Source organism: Heterodontus francisci, chromosome X (assembly GCF_036365525.1).
Source record: "Heterodontus francisci isolate sHetFra1 chromosome X, sHetFra1.hap1, whole genome shotgun sequence".
Classification (NCBI taxonomy): Eukaryota; Metazoa; Chordata; class Chondrichthyes; order Heterodontiformes; family Heterodontidae; genus Heterodontus; species Heterodontus francisci.
Window position 1 is genome coordinate 9,205,290 of NC_090421.1, and position 21,534 is coordinate 9,226,823.

At 45.1% G+C, this 21,534-nt stretch overlaps 1 protein-coding gene across 6 annotated transcripts in view; it reads right to left on the reverse strand.

The window, feature by feature from the left end:
• Positions 1 to 2,915: 2,915 nt before the first annotated feature.
• Positions 2,916 to 21,534, reverse strand: part of LOC137358534 (RNA-binding motif, single-stranded-interacting protein 2-like) — a 247,677-nt gene continuing 229,058 nt past the window's right edge. For 5 of the 6 annotated variants that reach the window (XM_068024459.1, XM_068024458.1, XM_068024461.1 and 2 more), the window contains exons 10-15: positions 19,043 to 19,093; positions 18,300 to 18,455; positions 15,519 to 15,599; positions 14,181 to 14,268; positions 12,578 to 12,619; positions 2,916 to 3,236 (exon numbers count right to left, since the gene is read on the reverse strand). In XM_068024459.1, the coding sequence (XP_067880560.1) occupies positions 14,188 to 14,268; positions 15,519 to 15,599; positions 18,300 to 18,455; positions 19,043 to 19,093 (369 nt within the window). In that variant the 3' untranslated portion in view covers positions 2,916 to 3,236; positions 12,578 to 12,619; positions 14,181 to 14,187. Of the gene's footprint in view, positions 3,237 to 12,577; positions 12,620 to 14,180; positions 14,269 to 15,518; positions 15,600 to 18,295; positions 18,456 to 19,042; positions 19,094 to 21,534 lie in introns of all 6 variants that reach the window. The other variant, XR_010971222.1, reaches the window with a different exon arrangement.

Genomic DNA, 21,534 nt, shown 5'->3' on the forward strand with positions numbered 1-21,534 from the left:
GAGAGTGCTACCCACTAAGCCACAGCTGAATATCTAATTTTTTTTTCAGTTTCTCATTAAGGTGAAGCTTTTTAAATGCTGCCTTGCAAGCACATTTCTCATCTTAAGTTCTCGATTACTTCTTCAGGCTGGAGGTCTATGAGGGGCCCTCCTGAGTGTTTCCTGCTCCAGTTTGATTTATTTCCGGGTGAGTGTTCTCATCGAGGGAGAAGGTGCCCTGAGGGGAGGCTCACTGGTTTTGTTATTGAGTGAAGTTAGAATTTGCCTGAGAATTGGGGTTCAAAGGGTAAACTGTATGAGCAGAATACCAAATACCCATATAACTCAGATTGGTATGCAAGGTTTGTGCTTAAACTCATTAAAATAAAACCTCCTGGGTGCGGGCCTGGTCATTTAACAACGGATAAAGATTGTAGCCATGGCAACAAAGCGTGCAATCTTGTGTCTTTGGGGGTCACAGCAATCAAAGGTCAGCCTTTCTCTTGAGTGTTCTCCTTTTCTCTCTTTTCTTTCCCCCCAGAGTTCAACACTTGACCTTGGCCTGACAGGCTGTGCTGCTACTGCAAATGATTTCAACCTCAAAGCGAATACATTTAAAAAAAAGTAATGTTTAAATTTACATAAGGCAGTAATATCTAGCTTTTTAAAACAATGTCCTGTCTTAGCACCAAGGCACGTGATGATCGTTTAGCCTAAGACAAGAGCGTTCCTTTAAATTATAAGTACGTCACAAGATAAGTTAGATTTAATTGCAGCTACAAAGGTTTTTTTCCTCTTCAAGATAATGCAAATCTTGCAAGGGGACAAAATATAACTTCATCTGCCTTCAAAGCAAGCTAATTTTTTTTAGAGATCAGAAATACACTCCGCCCACATTGCAACTCCCAACATTTAAAGAGCAGTTTTTTTCCTGCGTCAAAATGGCAGTTCATCTTATCCAGGCTCCTTAGTGTATATGTGAAAATATTATGCACGATTCAGTTGAAGCCGCTAGCAGTAGCGAACAGGAGACAAAATGACCCTCCTCTTGTCCAAACTCTTCGGCAATTATGAAGTTATAGAGCAGTTTAACATCTATGGTAGAATATAGGCTGCCATTTTCTGCTACGTATGTGTTTGCTCTGGAGGTTTCCTGTATTTGAGCAGAAGTAGGTAAAGGAAACTGTACAGTCATGCCTGGTGAATGTAAGAATCGGTGTGGAGTTCAAATAATTGCAATTTTTTTTCTTTTAACAACCTGGCTGTAATCTGAGTTCAGGATAGAGGGCCGAGTGGAACATCCAGAGAATAGTTTTCAAAACTAGACGCAGGCTCTAAAATGGACTTCCCACCTCCACTCCCCCTCCTTGTTTCAGGAGAGTCACTGTGTGATGTGATTGAGGCTGAGTGATTTGCTGTAGCTGTGATCTGCTTGGATACTGGTCCTGGGACTTTTCAAGGCACAATTGTGTGGCAGTACTTGGGCAAAAACAAATAGACACTGCAAGTGATAATTGTAGGAATTTGCAGGATTTCTCCTGGGATCTCCTCACTTGCCCCAGCCGTGGGGATCTCCCTCTAGATGGATTAAGGGCCAAATGGCCTTCCTTATCCTAATTATCTTGCACTTATTGTCCTTTCACTGTTAGAGAACCTCCCACGTCTCCCAGCAATCAATGTTTGCCAAGCCAATTCCTGCTTGTGCTTCCAACTGCCCCATTGGTGTAAGTTTTTGATGATCTCCTCTCCATTAGACTTGCCCCAGAGAGTGGTGAGGATGTGGAACTCGCTACCACAGGGAGTGGTTGAGGTGAATAGCATAGATACATTTAAGGGGAAGGTACACGAGGGAGAAAAGAATAGAAGGATATGGTGATAGGGTGAGATGAAGAGGGGTTGGAGGAGGCTCATGTGGAGCATGAACACTGGCATGGACCGGCTGAGCCGAATGGCCTGATTCTGTGCTTTCCATGCTGTGTAATCCTCTGGACAGTTGGACAATGCTATGATTGGTCATAACAGGAACTAGCTGATGTTGGAGGTCACTACTGTGGTGGGCACGGGGGGGGGGGGGGGCGGGGAGGGAGGGAAGAGAGTGGGGGTGGGGGGAGAGAGTGGTGGGGGTGCGGAAAGAGGGGAGATAATCAGTGCACAGTGTCGTTGAATTTATTTGCCAACAGAGTCTGGTGTCAATATTCTTCAGATATTTACTGATTTGAGTGGGCTAACTTTGAGAAAATGGAGCTGATCCCATGTAACAAGAGTGTCGATTAGCGACTTTGACCATATGTGGCACATCAGCTGGTATGTCAGTCGATATCCTGCCTGGAAGTAGGGAATGGAGGTTATGAAAGGCGCTATAGAAATGCAAGTTCTTCTTTTCTCTTTCAATAAAGGCCTGCCGCACTGCTTTACCAGCAGCTGGGTGGCCGTGAAAATCAGGACAACCCCACTGTTTATTTTCAAGCTCAGCCTTTATTCAAAATAAAATGACATTAATTTGAGGCTGGGAGGTTCCTCTTTCCCCCCCCCCCCCCCCCCCCCCCCCAAAACTAATGGTCATCTTCCTTCCTGCCCTCAAGGTGCTGCTTCTTCATGGGGTACAGTTCCTTACTCGCTGGCAGCCCTCTCATACTTTGTTCGACTGGCCATTATTCAAGTGTGAGTCTTGACAGTAGCAACAAGCTATGCGACTACATGAGGCATCATAGCTAAATCCAATTATGTGTGCACGTTGACATTCTGTGAGGAGTCGGGTAACAACCAGGAGCGGGTAGCCTAGGTTTAAATTTTGTTTTCCTCCTTCCCTCAAAAACACTGTATTGTGTAACTCTGTTGTGTCAGGGGGTGGGGGGGGGGGGGCCAGCCTGTAACTCCTCGAAACAAAATGGAGTTAAATTGCATTCTTGCAACCATCCAAGTGTTGACATTATCAGTTGACCAAAAAAAATAATCCATTTAATAGAATTTCTGTTCAGTCCATACAGATTTTTTTTTTTCTCAAAACAAAGGCAGTACATCACATTATCCAAATGTGCCGATCATTTCCGAGAACCTTTTACATTTCTAGCAAGTTCCTCACGGAATAACATTTGCTTCCCCTCTCTCCCCCGGTATTGCAGTGAAGGTTACAGTGGACGCCATTTTACCACAAGCAGAATGTAAGATACTGGGCCTTTCAATTGGTGGCGAAGTGACCGTCACACAAAGATACCAGCAGCCTCCAAGGTGACATCTCACCAGAGCCAACATGTCTTCTGAAAAATGAGGTTGTGAATTAAATATTTGCAACTCAATGTCTTCCAGACAATAATGAATATTTAAGAAAACATTGGATATAGGTGCGTGAAACCAGATTTTGTTTCACAATCTTTCCAACCTCCCCCAGTATGATCATGTTTTTTTGCACGGGAAGATTTGTTTCAAGTTCAAACTGTTTCTGTGCCCTTAGAATGCGTGCTTTAAATACATGTGAAATACAGATTCATTGGTGAAAGGTGGAACTCAAAGTGGTCTCTGGCCTTTCATTTCTAGGCTTTTTCTGTCTCAGCCCTCAGTTTTTTCTGCTTCATCTCTAACCACGGGTTGTTATATCAAGGTTACCAGTGCTCATGATTTTGTTAATTAATTTTACACTGTTTTGATGTTGAAATTCTCTCTCACATTTTCACTCCCTCTCCACTCACTCTCTCTCCACTCGCGCGGTCTCCTCACTCTCTCTCCACTCGCGCGGTCTCCTCACTCTCTCTCCACTCGCGCGGTCTCCTCACTCTCTCTCCACTCGCGCGGTCTCCTCACTCTCTCTCCACTCGCGCGGTCTCCTCACTCTCTCTCCACTCGCGTGGTCTCCTCACTCTCTCTCCACTCGTGTGGTCTCCTCACTCTCTCTCCACTCGTGTGGTCTCCTCACTCTCTCTCCACTCGTGTGGTCTCCTCACACTCTCTCCACTCGTGTGGTCTCCTCACACTCTCTCCACTCGTGTGGTCTCCTCACACTCTCTCCACTCGTGTGGTCTCCTCACACTCTCTCCACTCGTGTGGTCTCCTCACACTCTCTCCACTCGTGTGGTCTCCTCACACTCTCTCCACTCGTGTGGTCTCCTCACACTCTCTCCACTCGTGTGGTCTCCTCACACTCTCTCCACTCGTGTGGTCTCCTCACACTCTCTCCACTCGTGTGGTCTCCTCACACTCTCTCCACTCGTGTGGTCTCCTCACACTCTCTCCACTCGCGCGGTCTCCTCACTCTCTCTCTACTCGCGCGGTCTCCTCACTCTCTCTCCACTCGCGCGGTCTCCTCACTCCCTCTCCACTCCCCGCTCGCACACCACGCTCGCCCCCCAGTTGCACTCCTTGCTTTTTCTTGATAAATCATATGCATTCAAACAATACTGCAAAATCAACGAGTGGTTAACAAAATTGCCAGTGGTAGTAGCCCTGGACAAAGCCAATGGAACCTAAGTGTGGGTCATTTCACATTAACTTCATAAACGAGAGGTTACGGGTGGGCAATGTTGCTGAATGGCAGTGGGGACGCTTCTTGCACTATGATCCCAACACACTGCACATGTATGCTGCTGGAAGTAAGCAGAATTAGTAGATGGACGTTAGGTTTGGGAGAGAAAATGAGAAGAGTTACTCTGGGGCCCCTCTTGAATACTTGCGAGCATCTGGCCCTCAAGAAAGGAGGTAGTCGATATTTATGAGCACGTTCCTTGTTCATTCTTTGGGAAGGGCACAAGGAAGACAGACTAGGAAAAGCAGTTGCAGGGTCTTGGGCGAAGAGGGCTTAGAACTCAGAAATTGTATGAAATTGAGGCGTCTTACCTTAAATTCAGGGCCCAGTGACTGTTGTCCTGGCTCCAAGTTGTTACCTCTGCTTCTTGAGGGCTTCAGTGCCTCGTCAAGAAGTTGACCTCCTTTGAGACACCTTCTGGCATCCTTGCCGAAGATGTGGTCAACATTAACTTCTCGTGAGGGCGTGGAGGACATTCATTGCGATCAAATTGTGCCAATGCCAGAATTTGTGACAGACTTGACACTGAAAACTACCTAGTTTCTGTACAGGGAGGGTCTTGGGCCCCAGTTTTCTAAATCGAGCCATCCAGTCCTAATCTTGCGGTCCCTCACTATTTTCTAATGATTTGACAGTACATAGTTACAACAAGGAGTTCCTTAAAGTCTGATAACTGTAGTAAAATTGCATCAAATAGTTACATTTCCAATTTTTTTTTTTTTACTGGAGTTTGAATCTGTCACCTGCTTAAAGCACACATTTTGGTGGTGGGGAAATGGGGGAAGAGGGGAACAACTTAAAACCAAAGAGGCAAGAAGCAGTAACATTTGCACTGTGGTTGTTGGATGGAGATGGTTACTAGGAGACAAACTCAGATTCTATACTATGGTCTCTTGCATGGTTTAACAGCAGCAGATAATCTTTTGAAACTATGAAATTCTTGGTAAAGTTAAAGGAACAAGGAACCTGAAATTGAGAAACAATTTAATTAAAAGCACACAATTAAAGGTTTAGGAGCAGCAGGTGGTCGATGGTAACCTGTTATCAGCAGCCTGCAAAGGAAGGCCCAACCAGGTAGAGGACTTGTGATGTCGTCTGATTTATAAATGGCGGGGGTTTGTGAGGTAGTTAAATGAATGAAATAATAGGGGGCCGAGTCGGACTTGAGGAGTAGGGCTAGTAATGCATTGAGCTATAATTTGCCCCCTGTTCATCTCTCGACCAGCCCCCAATCCTATGTGATGTTTGCAGCATGCTGTATGAAGCTAGTTTGGAAATAGAACATATATTGTGAACAGCCAAGATTTTTGAGGGGGAAAACGATCACTGCCTCTGTTAGTGGTCAAGAATGGCATTTAAATCAGAAAGTCTAGGTGAAAGGTTAAAGGTCAAAGGCTATGCTCCAGGACACCGCCAAGGCTGAAGGAACAGGAGAAACACAGACTAGGTCAGGAAATAGTGGTTCGGCTGATGTTTAAAAGGCTGTAGATTCTAAGAGGAAGGAAAGACTGAGAGGGAAGGAGGTCTTGAGTTCGACAGAGTGAAGGGGAAGGAGTTGTAGAATGGCTTGTCCTGTGTGTTATGGCATCTGCAGCTGTATCTAATAATGATGGCTGCGTATAAAAAAAAAAAATTACTACTGGGATATTTTCCTCTGGTCGTGCGGACGAGAATGGGGAAGCCAAAGTGAAAATAGATTGGCTGTTGAAAAAGATGTAAAGAATCCTGGAAATCTTCAGCCGTGTTGCACAGAGCCAAAGATTAGAGCTTAATGATGGGGATTTTCTGCAGACAGGTGTCTAGTGATGTCGAGATAACCATCGCCTTTCATATGGTTGCTGCAGTTCAAGCAACCCATCGACGAAATGTCGAGTTTCTGATTTGCAAGTCTGATTTCAACTGAGGGAAAAAGAGCTTGCTTTTATCTAGCACCTTATGACGACTTGCAGTCAATGATTTATTGTTTGAAGTGTAGTCCCCGTTTTAATGTAGGCAAATTGTGCACAGCAAGTCCTCAAACTGCAGCTGAGTTGCATGACTGACTAAGCCATTTGTTTTTTTTATTTCTGGTGGCATTGGCTGAGGGAAGGGACATTGGTCAGGTCATCAGGGGAGCTCCCCTCTCCTCTTCAAATAGGGCCATGGGATCTTTTATGCTCACCTGAGCAGGGAGATCGAGGGAGGGGTGGGCCTAGTTGATGTGGAAGATAAAACCTCCAACAATGAGTGCGCTACCACCCCCGCCTGCCACCCCCCACCCCACCCCACCCCAGGACTGCTCAGGGAGCCATAACTGACCATAAGACTAGGCCACAGAGCTCGTCACAAGTATAAAGGAGACAGGACCATCCAGGAATCTATAGGATCTGGAGTAATGTCTTGATGTCCAGTCTGATTCAGATCAGCTGTCACCTCCCTGGTTGTCCATGGCAACGGGGCAGGGCCTAGTTACAAATAATTGCCCACCCCTCAAACGAAAAGCCTCAGGACCCGTAAGTCAGTCAGCAATTTCATAGTTTCAAAATATATTTTGGTGTGTGTGTGTGTGTGTGTGTGTGTACGTACACGCACGCGTGTCTGAGTGTGAGTGAGATGGTGGTTGCATAACCAGTGATAAGTTTCCTTCATGGTTGCAATAATGAACCATAAGAAGCCAGCAGCAAAGCATACTGTACAAAAGGGTGCACCTGGAACTAGAGGAACCACATGGTAAAACTGGTCCAGCAATGTCCAAAAACAAAAATAATAAAGTGGAGATAAAGCTTCCTCAATGACTGGTGGATGGATCGTGACTCTTTGGTAAATAAAACTCTCTGAAAGTACCCAGTCAGTTGTCTTGTATCTAACTAGGAACTAGACAGCATAGGCACCAATTTCAGGTTTACAAGTTTGCAACAACTGCAAGGCAGAGTTTGGAGGGGCCAGGAACTATGTCCTGGGAAAGGAGGACGGGAACTGGGAGGATTTTCCACTGCTGCTCCAACCCATGGTGCATTCTAGTGGATCTTTGCCTCGAAAGGAAAGGTTTCCTCAAATATCAGCACTACAAATGGGGTCCATGCATGGTTATCAAAAGCCCACCCCATCTGGGTGATGCTCACCCATTTGTGGACACCTTGCTTAGTGAGTCTTTCGCCCTCACCCATTGGGAGATAAAGGTTGTATTGCACAGGGTGTCCCCCCCCCCCCCCCAATGCCCCCATACGTGTGTTTTATAAGGGGGGAGGGGACATGTTCATTTGATTTCGAATCATGTGAGCAGTTGTGACATCGTGAAGAAAGTGCCAGGTTTGGGGGAATTTTCATTTCTTCAGCCTTGTCAAGAAGCAAAAAAAAGTGATAAATTCCCCCTAAAAGGCTGCACTTTTACCATAATAAAAAGCAGAGCACGATAGAATCTTAAGGGAAAGACATGTATCTTGGCAGACTTGCTTTAAATAAGTATTTCTTGCACCAAATGTCAATGGAAATATTGGTGGCTCGACTGGTTTGAGGAGGATGGGCCAAGGCCTGATGGTCCTCTTTGAATTCCAGTACGAGTTGGACTATCCAATTGAATTGTGTTACAGGAGTAGGTTGGTTTCCCCTTTGCCTGCAGTCTCCCTGTTTATTGTAAGGACTTGAATGCCCGTGAGCCCTAAACATGACGCACTGTTTGTTAACTCGTGGACCAGCTGGTTGCTTTGGATAGTCCTCAGTGGCAGGGTCAGGGAGGAGACACAACCCCACTGCCTCCATCACCAACCGTTTTGAGGTCGACCAATGCAACTCGCGAGGACTGCCTCCATTTTGTTCCCAGGAAGCTCCTATCGCCCATATTCGGCCTTTGGACTAGGGGCAGCTTGGCATTCCCCAGGCCCCCTTCCTGCCCAGTTGGCCAAATCTCAAGTTTGATGTCTCCCTGCCCAAACCCAGTTGGCCAAACCTAGTTTCTCCACTAGTAGCCCATTCTGGGCCACTCCGTTCTCTAGCTGACGATATCACACAAGCAACCAGTGGGTCGCTGCAGACATGGCAGAGTGGGGGAAGTGGGGGTGGCGGGGTGGAAAACGGATAGGCTCCCATCCCATCTGTCCCATTCCCCCATGCAGCCCACCTGCTTTCAATGGGAGAAGATGGCGGGAAGGGGTCGGGGGGGGGAGAGGAGGTTTGTATTTTGCCGCACTTGGGACGTGGCAAACACAGTTTTCTTCCAAAATTGATGCCTTCACCGACAGTAAAGAACAGCATTCACTTTAAAAAAAAAGGAAACAAAAAAAGTCTCTTTACAAACGTATCCACTCTCAGTAACAAAACAAAAAATTCAAATAAAGACTATCTTCAGCACAAAATAGAACTCGACATGACTGCATCATTGACAAAGCGTATCATTATCAACACATTTTAAAAAAACAAGCTGTGGCATCTAGGTTTACTAAAAAGAAATTGCATCTGCCTCTCTCTCTCTCTCCAAACATCTCTTTTTTAAAAAAAAATCTATAAAAGTGTTCAATTGAAACATTTCATTTTAAAGCAAACATTTTTTGTCCCATTTCTACTAATTCATTCTTTTTAAAAAGTCAGCAATAAAACAATGAAGAAAGCACCATTCTGTAACAGCCCCCCTCCCCCACCCAATCCTTCTAATTTCCCGCAAAGCTTTAAGAGACAGTTCAATGCGTTGCAGCAGCTTTTTTTTTAAAAAAAACACACACACGTAAATATATTTGCATCTCAAAGCTACCTAATGAATCTAGGGCAAAAAAAAAATTCATTTAACACAGCAAGTAGCAGAGAGAGAGAAAACCCCCCCAAGAAAACAACCCACAACACAACTTTAAATTACCCCTTTCTTCATCAGTGTTCCTTTTTTGTGGTTTATGTATAAAACTTCCAAGATTGATTAAAAAAATATATATTTTGTGCACATCTTTATGAGAAATGGTTGCCAAATCCCTAAGATTTTTTTGGAAGTGGAGGGGGGAATGGCAAGTGGGTACGGGAATACAGAGTTAACGTTACTTTTCTTTCTGGGGTTGAGAATTGGGAGTTGGTTTCATTTAAGCTAACCAAGCACACGTTAGCCTCATTTCAGATCTTACTGTCAGGCCCTCGCTGCTGCTGCATCAAAGGCTACAAGTCTGCGGAAGTGTTTTGGTCAAGAACCGTTTTAACACACCTTCTGTGAAGCAACTCGACCTGTTTTTTTTTTTTTCTTCCCTCACCCGACCCCAACCCCTCATTTATTTTCTTTTAAACATTGACTTCATTATTTGTCCCCTCTCACTCGCATGTGATCCAGCAACACGTGAATTGAGAGAAAAATTGAGGAACAGGCCTGCTGAGGAGAGGTAGGCCGCAAGTGGACTCTGGGGGCGTTATTATGAGACTACTTGACATCCTCTTGACAAGATTTTGAGCTTAACTGTCATACTGGTACCGACTGCTTCAAAAGGGAGTTGCAGGTGGGATGGCCATGTGGAGCATCGTGGATGAAGGGAGACGGGATAAAATGAGGACTCACTCTTCAGACACTACCTCATCCTAACCGCACCAAGTTGGAAGGCAGTACGAAGGGGGTAAGTGGGGATGGGCTAGTGATTCCAGTGCTTTCTGTTGACTGTTGGTGGGTTGCATGTTCAACAAGGGCATTGTAGGCACATGAACAGAAGATGTGGGATAAATTGAAAAATGATCAGCGAGGACATCACGAGGTTATTGTAGGATACAGGGTGTACAAGCCAGGTTTGGGTCAACTTGTTCACCTTCCTTTTGGTGTTCTACAACATAGGATAGAGTATGTATGTCCTCAACCAATGAACTACTTTTGAAGTGCCAACTTGGTGGCAATTTTTGCACAGAGCACGGACAGCACGCAGTTAATTCATCTCTTCTGTATCTTTTTTGGTGGTTTGGTTGAGGGAGCAATGTTGACCAGTTCACTGAGAGAACTTGCTGTTCAGATAGTGCCATGGGATCTTTTGTATCCACTTCAACAAGAAGGGCCATGGTTTAGCATCTCATCTGAAAGACAACAAAGAGCTTGCACACACAGGAAGGGCCAAATGGTCTCCTTCTGTGCTGTAAATTCTTACAATTCTGTTTTGTGTCTGCTGAAGCCTCGGCCTATATTTTGTGCTCCAGTCCCGGAGTGAGACTTGACTGTTAGCAACTGTGCCAAGTTGGGTTGTGTTTAAAAATAGGTTATTGTCAGCACAGGCTGTCTCCATACATAGACACATTCTGGGCGCACATTGTTTTAACACTGACATGTCTTTAAACTTAAAAGTTCAATAGATTAAAATACTTAATCCTTCCTGGGAACGTGCCAGCTTTTAATGAAAAAACTGGCTTCGAGCTAGTTCAAAGTGCAGCAATTTCTGCTCACCTTCACTGCTCTGAAACCCGTAAGATGTGTCAAGTTGAAGCTCACAGTTGCAGGTCCACGCAGTGAAAGGGCTCTCTCTTGTGACCGTTCCTTTCACAGGCGCACATCCACGCACACTTTTCTCTCCTTTTTGGAATGTACTGAGTGGAACTGGAGTTTGTGCTAGGCACCCTTCAAGCATCAGTGGATTTTGACTGGGCAGAGATGGCACTGTCGCCACAACTGACTTGATTTGCGAACACTGAAGCCAGTTGTAATCTTTTACCGTGTTGTCTGAGATTAGTCACCTCGTGATGAAATTAAGAAAGCAAGTGATTGTGCAACAACTTTGATGCAATCAGATGGACATCTCTCAGTTAACAGTTTCTCTGCCCATCATTTCGAAACCAGAAAGGCACAGTCCCATTCAAATGACGAATCCCTTAAACTAACCGCATTTTGCCAGATTGCTTGTCAGTGGATTGTCCTAATGCACTGTGTTGTTCTCGGAGTCATAAGAGTTTCAGCGTATATTTAATTTTAGGTTAGGTATTTAAAAGCTGCAGATAAAATCCAAGCTAGGAGGCTCCTTTACTGGCATGAGAGGACAATGCAAAACTCGCACAAATTTAAAGGTTCGAATAAATATTTCCCCTCCACATGGCCAGACCCCACATAGATGTGAGATGATTTAGGGTCAGTTGGCACCTTTAAATTTGGGGCTTTGATCAATATTTGATTGAGAACGGGACAGATATTAACAACACTGTGCGATTATTGTCCAGGGGAGGAGTGTCAATTTTCCTGTGAAGTAACAGAGGGAAATGCATGATAAATAATTAGCCTTATGGGCCCACATGGTCTTTTCACTATCCAGCCAGGCCTACCACATTAGTAGCTTAGCTCTCCCTTTATAGCATCCAGCTGAATGCTTTAATGCTTTTGCCTAGCAAACCACTCTAAAAGGTTCTTCCTATAATCAGCTCTGAAACTATTGTGCACTCTATGCGAGTTTATAAATCTCATCCTACAGTCAAAGCAAAAATGGACAGAGGGTGCGTGGGGAGAAAGGGTAGATTCTTGGGGCATGTATATCCGAGCACGATAAAGAGAAACTGTAATTTGAAGTTGTGTTTTTGTTTTTCTGTTTAGTGTTCCTACAGAGGACATTAAAAAGGAGAAAATTGAAACTGCACTAATCTCTACAGCATCGTCATGGCAGCAACAGACAAATCAAATCATTGTTAAAGTCGCAACTGTACAAGGTCATGGACTCCACCTAGTGAAGGTTTGAACTCAAATCAACCTGGATATTTTACAAAAACAAAAAAAAAACTAATCACGGTTAAAAAGACATTTGATGTGTAATCTTCTCCTCTCTTACTCTGAGCAGTTTCAGAATGCTTAAATAATGATTTGCTATAGTTGCACTTTCAAAAAAATAAGCTCTCTTTTCCCGTATCAAAATAAACCTCTTTTCCACAGATTCTGCCACCGGGTTTGGTATGTCTGGTTAACTGAAGTAGAAAGTTTATCAAAATAGCTGTGTTTTTTTTTCTTTCTTTGTTGAATGTCTTACAAATAAAAGGAAAAACTTTTGTGTGTTTTTTTTCCAAATCTTGTGCAAAAATTTCTTTTTTTTTTTGTTTCCCCCCCCTGCACACAACCCCACCCCCCCTCCCCTCCACCCCCCACCCCCCCCTCCCCTCCAGAGCAGTCTGGTTTCTGGTTCACACCGATTCAGAAGAGCTGATTCTTTCATCTTCTCACTCTCACATCTGTAAGAAAAGAAAACAAGGCTTAAAATAGATCTGTTCAAATTCATCCTTTTCTTCATTATTCTTGAGATAGATGTTGGGTGACGCTAGCAAGACCTCGCCCCAATGTTGCCTCTAATTTTTCTTTCCTGTGCATGGCCTGTTTGTTGCACTGCGTGGTCCCTTTAAGATTGCTGCGCGGCCTGTTTGTTGCCTGCACGGTGCATTCCACCCCCTAGCTGCGCCAGGCGGTGGTGGTGATGGGCTGCCTTGTATAGCGATTGTGCAGTTCCCTCACAATTGAGAGCTTTGCTGAGCCACTTCAGCCTTGACCACATAATGTAGGCTCCAGAGTTCAAGCGGACCTGTCGCCCAGCACTGTGGTTATGTGTTTGATGTTAGTTGTGATAACTATTCCAATGTACTCCTGGCTGGTCTCCCACATTCGACTCTCCGTAAACCTGGACAGCAGAGTTTTGGATGACCTTGTGTCTGAACTTGCACCTAGTCCTATTTTCCCATCACCCCTGTGCTCACTGACCTACATTGGCTCCCGGTTAAGCAACATCTTGATTTTAAAATTCGCATCCTTGTTTTCAAATCCCTCCAAGGCCTCGCCCCTCCCGATCTCTGTAATCTCCTACAACCCTCCAAGATACCTCCTCTTAATTCTTGTGTCTTGTGGATCCCTGATTTTAATCGCTCCACCATTGGTGGCCATGCCTTCAGCTGCCTGAGCCCCAAGCTTTGCAATTCCCTCCCTAAACCTCTCTTTAAGACACTCCTTAAAACCTACCTCTTTGACCAAGCTTTTGGTCATCTTGCCTAATATCTCCTTACGTGGCTCAGTGTCATATTTTATTTTATAATGCTCCTGTGAAATGCTTTGGGATGTTTTATTACATTAAAGGCTCTGTATAAAAGTTTGTTAGTTAGCTTTAAGCTATGGCAGATTACATGGAATCCAGACATGCACATCTTCAAGGTGTTCAGGGTCTGAAACAGAAGTTTGAGTTCCAAAGCTATGTTGTAGCCCATTTCCACTTGACTTTTGTATACTATCCAGCTCTGATCCCATTTTCCCTGTTTTCCATGTTTGTTTTTGCTCCTTCTCTAATTTAATTTCCCCTCCTTCCTGAGCCACAGCCTTGACTTATTCATACTGTTTAATCAAAGAACATGTAGGCCAGATTCTTGGGTCCTAAGGTTAAAAAGCTTGGCATTAAAATACAGGTTTGTACCCATCATTCCTTGCCTATTGGCTAGAGAGAGCTCAGTAACATTGGGGACATGACTTCGGTCGTGCGAGGAATGTTACATGCACAGGAAATCTCTAGCCAATCGAAAATCCAGCCCCAGCATTGGGGAGGCCTCAGGTCAGGCCTTGCCACAGGGAGGAAAAGAGCTGGAAGACCAGGCTCCTCCTGTGCCCTTCACAGCAGGTGCCATCAGCAACAGACCAGGAACAGTTGGGTGTCTAGAGAGAATGGAGGGCAGGAGGAAGTTTAACATCATGAACATAAATGAGAGGATGAGAGAGTAACGGAACAGAGATTCCATACTGCGAGGATTAGCTTCCTACCTCAAGTTTACTTGCTGTGCTGGTAGGAATAGGTTGCATGTTCAGAGGATGTTTCCATAGCAACCTGCTGCTGCTGGCCACTGGGTTCCTGTAATGGAAAAATATGAAGCTGTCACAAGTAGTAAGCTTTCCAGTTTCATTTACAGTAATGACTTGATAAAGGGACGATGGAGACTTTTGAGAAATCTGATGAATGATTGGAGTTAGAAAGCTGTGAGGCCAGTGTTCCCTCCCTCCCCGACCGAGCATTCTTAGCCCAAGACAAGGTGAGTTAACATCTCGAGAACCCAACATGCAGCAGATTTTTGTTTAGAATATGGATTTGACCAAGCGTGTGATTCCACAGGTAGGACTCGATGAGTAGCCCTAAATTTAAGCAGCTCTGCTATAAAGCTCTATTTACATCTCTTGGTCCATGGCTGACTCATGCCAACTGGTTTGGTGTTGCCGACAGTAGTGTGATGCTCAACGCCGGGTGCAGTAATGTAAGAGCAGCATAACAACCAGGAGATGGTCTGTTAGTTTAAACTTCCAGCCGCCTCGAGCTTGACTCTCAGTAAGCTTGCTATTTCCCAAGAGTCACTGGATCACTGAGGAGGGTCTCCTTTCTCCAGTGGTGCTGGGTGCATCTGAGGCCCAGTCGAGAAACGTCAGGTAAATGTGAAGACCTTGTGGGTTCAAATTCATAATTCCAGAAAATGTGAATGCAGGTAAAGTCATCAACAGTCCAACAGCATTTTGGATTTTATAAATCACAGCATAGAGTACAAGAACAAAGAAAGAAAACAGAAATTAATACAAAACATGTGTTAGGTCACAGTTACTGTGTTGAGCTCCCCATTATGGAAAGGATTATTAAGGCCATAGTGAGTGTGCAGTGTAGATTCACCAGGATGAGGCCAGGGATGGGAAACTCCAGTTTTGAGGACAGACTAGAGATACTGGAACTATTTCCAAAAGAACAGAGCAGGCTAAGAGGAGATTTAATAGACGATGCTTTAAAAAGAGGAAGGATTTTGCAAGTGAATGGGGTCCAATTCTTCTGGCTGGGGATCCATGAACTGAAATTATCAAGGGAGTGAAGAGAGAGGTTAGGAGAAATTTCTTCACGCAGAGAATCTTCGGAGTATGGCATGCTCGAGGCAGAGACCATTGCATGTTTTTAAGGGGATATAGATAAATATTTGAAGCACGGGTAGGTACTGCGCTAAGGGGAGATAGCATGGCAGTGGGATCAGTTTGGATTGCTCCCGCAAAGAGCAAGGAACAAATGTGATGGGACGAATGGCCTCCTCCTTTATTCCACATGACAAGAAACAACAGTATGAAGGGACGTACCTCGACAGACAAGTTGGAGGGAGGCATTGGGTTGTACTGGGGAATGTATGTCCCTTGTATTGCTGTGGTGGCAGGCATGTACTGGAAAAAGATACAGAAAGAAACTGATTATTACAAGCAGTTTAACAAAATAAAGCTACAGAAACAGATACACCTCAACTATGCATTATGGGCACGAATACTGAAGAATGTACATGAAACAAATTAAAATACCTTTGTTGCATGCCATTCTTAATAATCCTAACATTATATTTTCCACAAGACAGCAACATTTACAAACAAAAAAAAGTCAAGTGAAAGATGGTGCCTTATCACACCTCCCAGAAACGTTCCCAACACACTTCACAGACAATTAATTACTTTGAAGTAACTGAGCAGCTTGCTCGGTTATTTCAGAAGACAGTTAAGTGACCCACACCGCTGTGGGTCTGGAGTTAAATGTAGGCCAGACCAGGTAAGGGCAGCAGATTTCCTTCCCTATTGGACATTAGTGAACCAGATGGGTTGTTATGACAACTGATAGTTTCATGGCACCATTACTGAGACTAGTTTCTATTAATTAATTGAATTAATTAACGGGCCTCTGGATAGCTAGTCCAGTGACATTATCATTACACCACTGTCTCCCCACGAGGGTAATGTGGTTGATGTGGTGTACATGGGGTTCCAAAAGGCATTTGATAAAGTGCCACATAACAGGCTTGACAGCAAATTTAAAGCCCATGGAATAAGAGTAACTAACCGCATGGATAGGAAGTTGGCTGAGTGACAGGAAACAGGGGAGTGGTGAACGGCTGTTTTTCAGACTGGAGGAAGGTGGGGTTCCCCAGGGGTCAGTGTTAGGACCACTGTTTTTCTCGATATATATTACTGACCTAGACTTGTGTGTACAGGGCACAATTTCAAAATCTGTGGATGACACAAAACTTGGAAGTATTGTGAACTGTGAGGATAGTGATAAACCTCAAGAGGACATAGACAGGCTGGTGATGCAGACAAGTGTGAAGTGACTCAGTTTGGTAGGAAGGAGAGGCAATATAAAATCAAGGTTACAATTCTAAAGGGGGTGCAGGAGCAGAGGGACCTGGGGGTATATGTGCACAAATCGTTGAAGGTGGCAGGGCAGCTCGAGAAAGCAGTTAATAAAGTATACGTGATCCTGGGCTTTATAAATAGGGGCACAGTGTACAAAAGCGAGAATGTTATGGTGACCCGTTATAAAACACTGGTTCGGCCATGCATTGTGTCCAATTCTGGGCACCACACTTTAGGAAGGATGTGAAGGCATTAGAGAGGGTGCAGAAAAGATTCACGAGAAGGGTTCCAGGGATGAGAGACTTCATTTACGTGAATAAATTGGAGAAGCTGGGGCCGTTCGCCTTGGAGAAGAGAAGGTTAAGAGGAGATTGGATAGAGCTTTTCAAAATTATGTGGGGTCTGGAAAGAGTAGATAGGGAGAAATTGTTCCCAATGGCGGAAGAATCGAGAACCAGAGGACACAGATTTAAGCTGATTGCCAAAAGAAGCAAGGGCGACATGAGGAAAAACTTTTTACGCCGTGAGTGGTTAGGATCTGGAATTCACTGCCTAAGATTGTGGTGGAGGCAAGTTCAATTGAAGCATTCAAAAGAGAACTGGATAATTATCTGAAGAGAAAAAATTTGCCGGGCTACGGGGAAAGGTGCGGAAGTGGGACTCGGTGAGTTGCTCTCGCAGACAGCTGGCATAGACACGACGGGCTGAATGGCCTACTTCTGTGCTGTGACTATTCTGAGATTCTATATGGGAAAAGACAGCAGATACTTTTGGGCAAAGCAAGATCTCACAAGCAACAATGTTCACGACCAGGTAGTGGTGTGGGCTGAAGGAGCAATCTTCGCTTGGAGGACAGGTGCAGGCGTTGACAACAACAACTTGTATTTATATAGCGCCTTTAGTAAAACATCCCACGGTGCTTCGTAGGAGTGTGATCAAACAAAATTTGACACTGAACCTTGTGAGGGGATATTAGAACAACTTGGTCAAAGAGGTTGGTTTTAATGAGGGAGTGAGGCTGAGAGGTTTCACAGGCAGATGCAGCCTTGGTTTGACATCTTCTCCAAAAGACAGCATCTCTGACCGTGCAGCACTCCCACAGTACTGCACTGGGAGTGCTGGCCTGGACTGTGCACTCATGTCTCTGGAGTAAGTCTTAAACCCACAACCTTCTAAGTCAGAAGTGAACAACTGCTAACTGTTCAGGTTGTGGGTTTACAATGGCCTTTTCCTCTGTTTAAAGAAAAACAACCGACAAGCCCCCTTCAACTACATAAGTGTGCAACTTTGCCATTCAGTCAGGGCTAAGAAGATCCCAGGGTCGATACCTGTTCTATGCTGAGATTGCTCATCTCCGCCATGGTGGCTGCTACAATTGACCTCAGTGCCTGGGAGAGGAAAAATTCAGTTGGATTTTCCACTTCTGATCAAAAATCCAGTCGGGCACTGGTGACACAACAGCCATGGCCAATCTCATTCTCACCCACATGCACTGTTCAGCAGGTTCTGCAGGCTGATTTCAACACTCACATCCCCACCCCCCTGCCCTCTCTCCTCCGCAGCCCAGGAGGGCCAAATCCAATTGTAGCAGCCTAGTTGAGACCAGTCAACATAGATTGGGGCTCTAACCCGAGACTTTCGAAGTCAATACAGCTCAATACCGCTGCAGGCATTGTACTTGTCCGCTGAGACCTTAATTTACAAAGAAGAAGATACTGCTTTGAGGTTAGTTATGTACTCACTTACTTTTCCCCACGATCCCAGAGCACTACCAGTGTAGGCAGCACTTACCGTTCCTGTGCTGCCCAGGGAGAGGTGACTAAGCTGTTGGGTTAATGGTCCCATCATCGACGTGGGCTGGATAGACATAGTGTGGTCCATCGTGGGTGTTATTACTGTTCCCTTCAAAAACAAGCATTAACAACCTGTTAAGAGCTTTCTGTTTAGCCAGTCTGCCGGAGGCAGTAACTCACATTGGGAGCACATGTCGAGGCTGTCAGAAGCCCTCTCCAATGTTCACTCTCCAAGGCTGAAGCTGACAGTGAGTGCTAAATAAAGCAAGTACAGGCCTGGGCACCTCCTGGTGCTGGGCAAAGGATCGGTTGCCAGTCACTCCCTTGACTGGGGATTGGTTCGTTCTATAAGAAAGGAAGAGGAAACCTTGGCTGGAGGGCTAGCAGGGGTGGTGGGGGGGGGGGGGGGGTGGAGAGTCAGCTAAGATTTAAGCTCTTGATTGCTTGCAAGTGGATGCATGTTGGGCAAGGACATGGATGGCCTTGGTTGGTTGCCACCCTCGTGATGTGGGCACATCGGGTGAACAGGACCAGGCTCTGTAATGCCAGAAGAATTCCAAACAGTCAGCAGAATCATCAGGGGGGGTGGGGGGTGGGGGGGTGGGGGGGGGGGTGGTGGTGCGGTGGAATCAAGGCTGAGCAAAAGGAGGTTTACTTTATAAAATGGAAGGGGAAAATGGACTAAAGGAAGCTTACCATAGGTTGCATAAGGTACGACTGATGGTGCATCCAGGATGGGCTATGGACCTGTGGGTGACAGAATGAGAATATTCAACAACAATAACTTGTACTTTATATAGCACCTTCAACATAGTAAACCATCACAGGAGTGTTAGCAAACAAAATTTGACATTGACGCACATAAGGAGTTATTAGGACAGGTAACCAAAAGCTTGATCAAAGAGGTAGATTTTAAGGAGCGTCTTAAAAGAGGAGCGAGAGGTGGAGAGGTTTAGGGAGGGAATTCCAGAGCGCAGGGCCGAGGCAACTGAAGGCATGGCCACCAATGGCACAGCGATTAAAATCAGGGATGGTGATGAGGCCAGAATTGGAGGAGTGTAGAGATCTCAGAGGATATGTGTTCATCATCTTCCAACACACAGCAAGAAAGGGAAGTGAAATATCGATTTCGCTTTAAAGTACAGATTGAGAGGGGACCATTTCCCTAATTGAGCTGTAAATGTGTCCAATATCATCAGCTGTCCCACCTAAGCTTAGATGTCAATTTGTGGCTTGAGGTAATAGGAATTTTTAGGAAAAGGGACAAGTCCCCAACTGATCCCTCCCCCCCCCCCCCCCCCACTGCCTTGCACCTATTCAACATATCCTTCACTCTGTTCTTACTGATTGACACTGTACAATGGGCTACGCTGGTTGTACAATGGTCTACGCTGGTAAGTCTGGCTGAAAGCTTTGTCTGACTTCTCCTCTTACTCCTAACTTTTGTTAAATCCCCCCCGAGGATTTGAACCTTGCGCTGTCACTGTGGGGGTGTGGGGATTAGGACACAAATGAAGCAGCAGTCTATGGAGAGTGGGAAACATCGAACTACAACTGAGTGAGTCAGGAAAACCCCATTTAGTCCAAATTGTCATTGATAGCAGGACACTGAGGAGAGGATAAAAACACACAGCACTACAATGATTTAAAAAGTCTCGAGTTTTTCCCTCTCTGCACTTCAAAATAACTCAATGTGTGTGGAGTACTTGAGACATTTGAGAGATGCAATAAGGCACCAAACAAATGCAGATATTTTACCTCAGGTTACCTATCCACCATATCACCTAGGGAATGGTTTTTGGTGCAGGCCAGGCATATAGAGGAGCAAACAGAAAATAGGCAAGGAGAAAAAAAAGCATCACACTCAATTAGGAAGGACAAAACAACACAACAATAAAGTTTGAGAGGTGTTTTACAGCATAAATTTCTTCAATGAGTAAATTCTGAAAGGGAAATATTGGTTCTGGTTCAGCACTTGAGTGATGATAAAATAAATCTGCTGCAAGTGCTCATTTCCATTAAACCTAATCAGTTTATGAAGTTGATTTATATTAACTTGAAAAATGTCTATTTTCTTGGAATTAAACATTTTGTATACCAGCGCATCTTCTGCAGAAGATGAATGATTTGCTGCACTGTTAACATCTCTTTCACATACTGCTCTTTCACAGACTCCTCAGATACTGAAGCAGTCCAAGTAGAAATGCAGCAAGACCTGGACAACATCGAGGCTTGAGCTGCTAAGTGGCAAGTAACATTCGCGCCACACAAGTGCCAGGCAATGACCACCTCCAACAAGAGAGAATCTAACCATCGAACCTTGACATTCAATGGCATTACCATCGCTGAATCCCCCACTATCAACATCCTAGGGGTTACCATTGACCAGAAACTGAACTGAAGTAGCCATATAAATACTGTGGCTCCAACAGCAGGTCAGAGGCTGGGAATTCTGCGGCGAGTAACTCACCACCTGACTCTCCAAAGCCTGTCCACCATCGACAAGGCACAAGTCAGGAGTGTGATGGAATATTCTCCACTTGCCTGGATGGGTGCAGCTCCAACAACACTCAAGAAGCTCGACACCATCCAGGACAAAGCAGCCCGTTTGATTGGCGCCCCATCCACCACCTTCAACATTCACGCCCTTCACCACCGGCGCACAGTGACAGCAGTGTGTACCATCTACAAGACGTACTGCAGCAACTCACCAAGACTCCTTCGACAGCACCTTCTAAACCCACGACGTCTACCACTTAGAAGGACAAAGGCAGCAGATGCATGGGAACACCACCACCTGCAAGTTCCCCTCTAAGCCACACACCATCCTGACTTGGGACTATATGGCTGTTCCTTCACTTTGCTGGGTCAAAATCCTGGAACTCCCTTCCTAACAGCACTGTGGGTGTACCTACCCAACATGGGCTGCAGCGATTCAAGAAGGTAGCTCACCACCACCTTCTCAAAGGCAATTAGGGATGGGCAATAAGCGAAGGCCACACCCCACGAATGAATAAACAAAAAACTTTCTTGGACAGGAGAATGGAGAAAGCTTGAGGCAAATCGTCTCCCACATCTAGCCTCCAACATCTTCATATTGGAATCTAGGCTGACAGTGTAGTGCAGTACTGAGGGAGTGCTTGCGTTGGAGCTACCATATCTTGGATGAGATGCTGAACCTGAGGGGC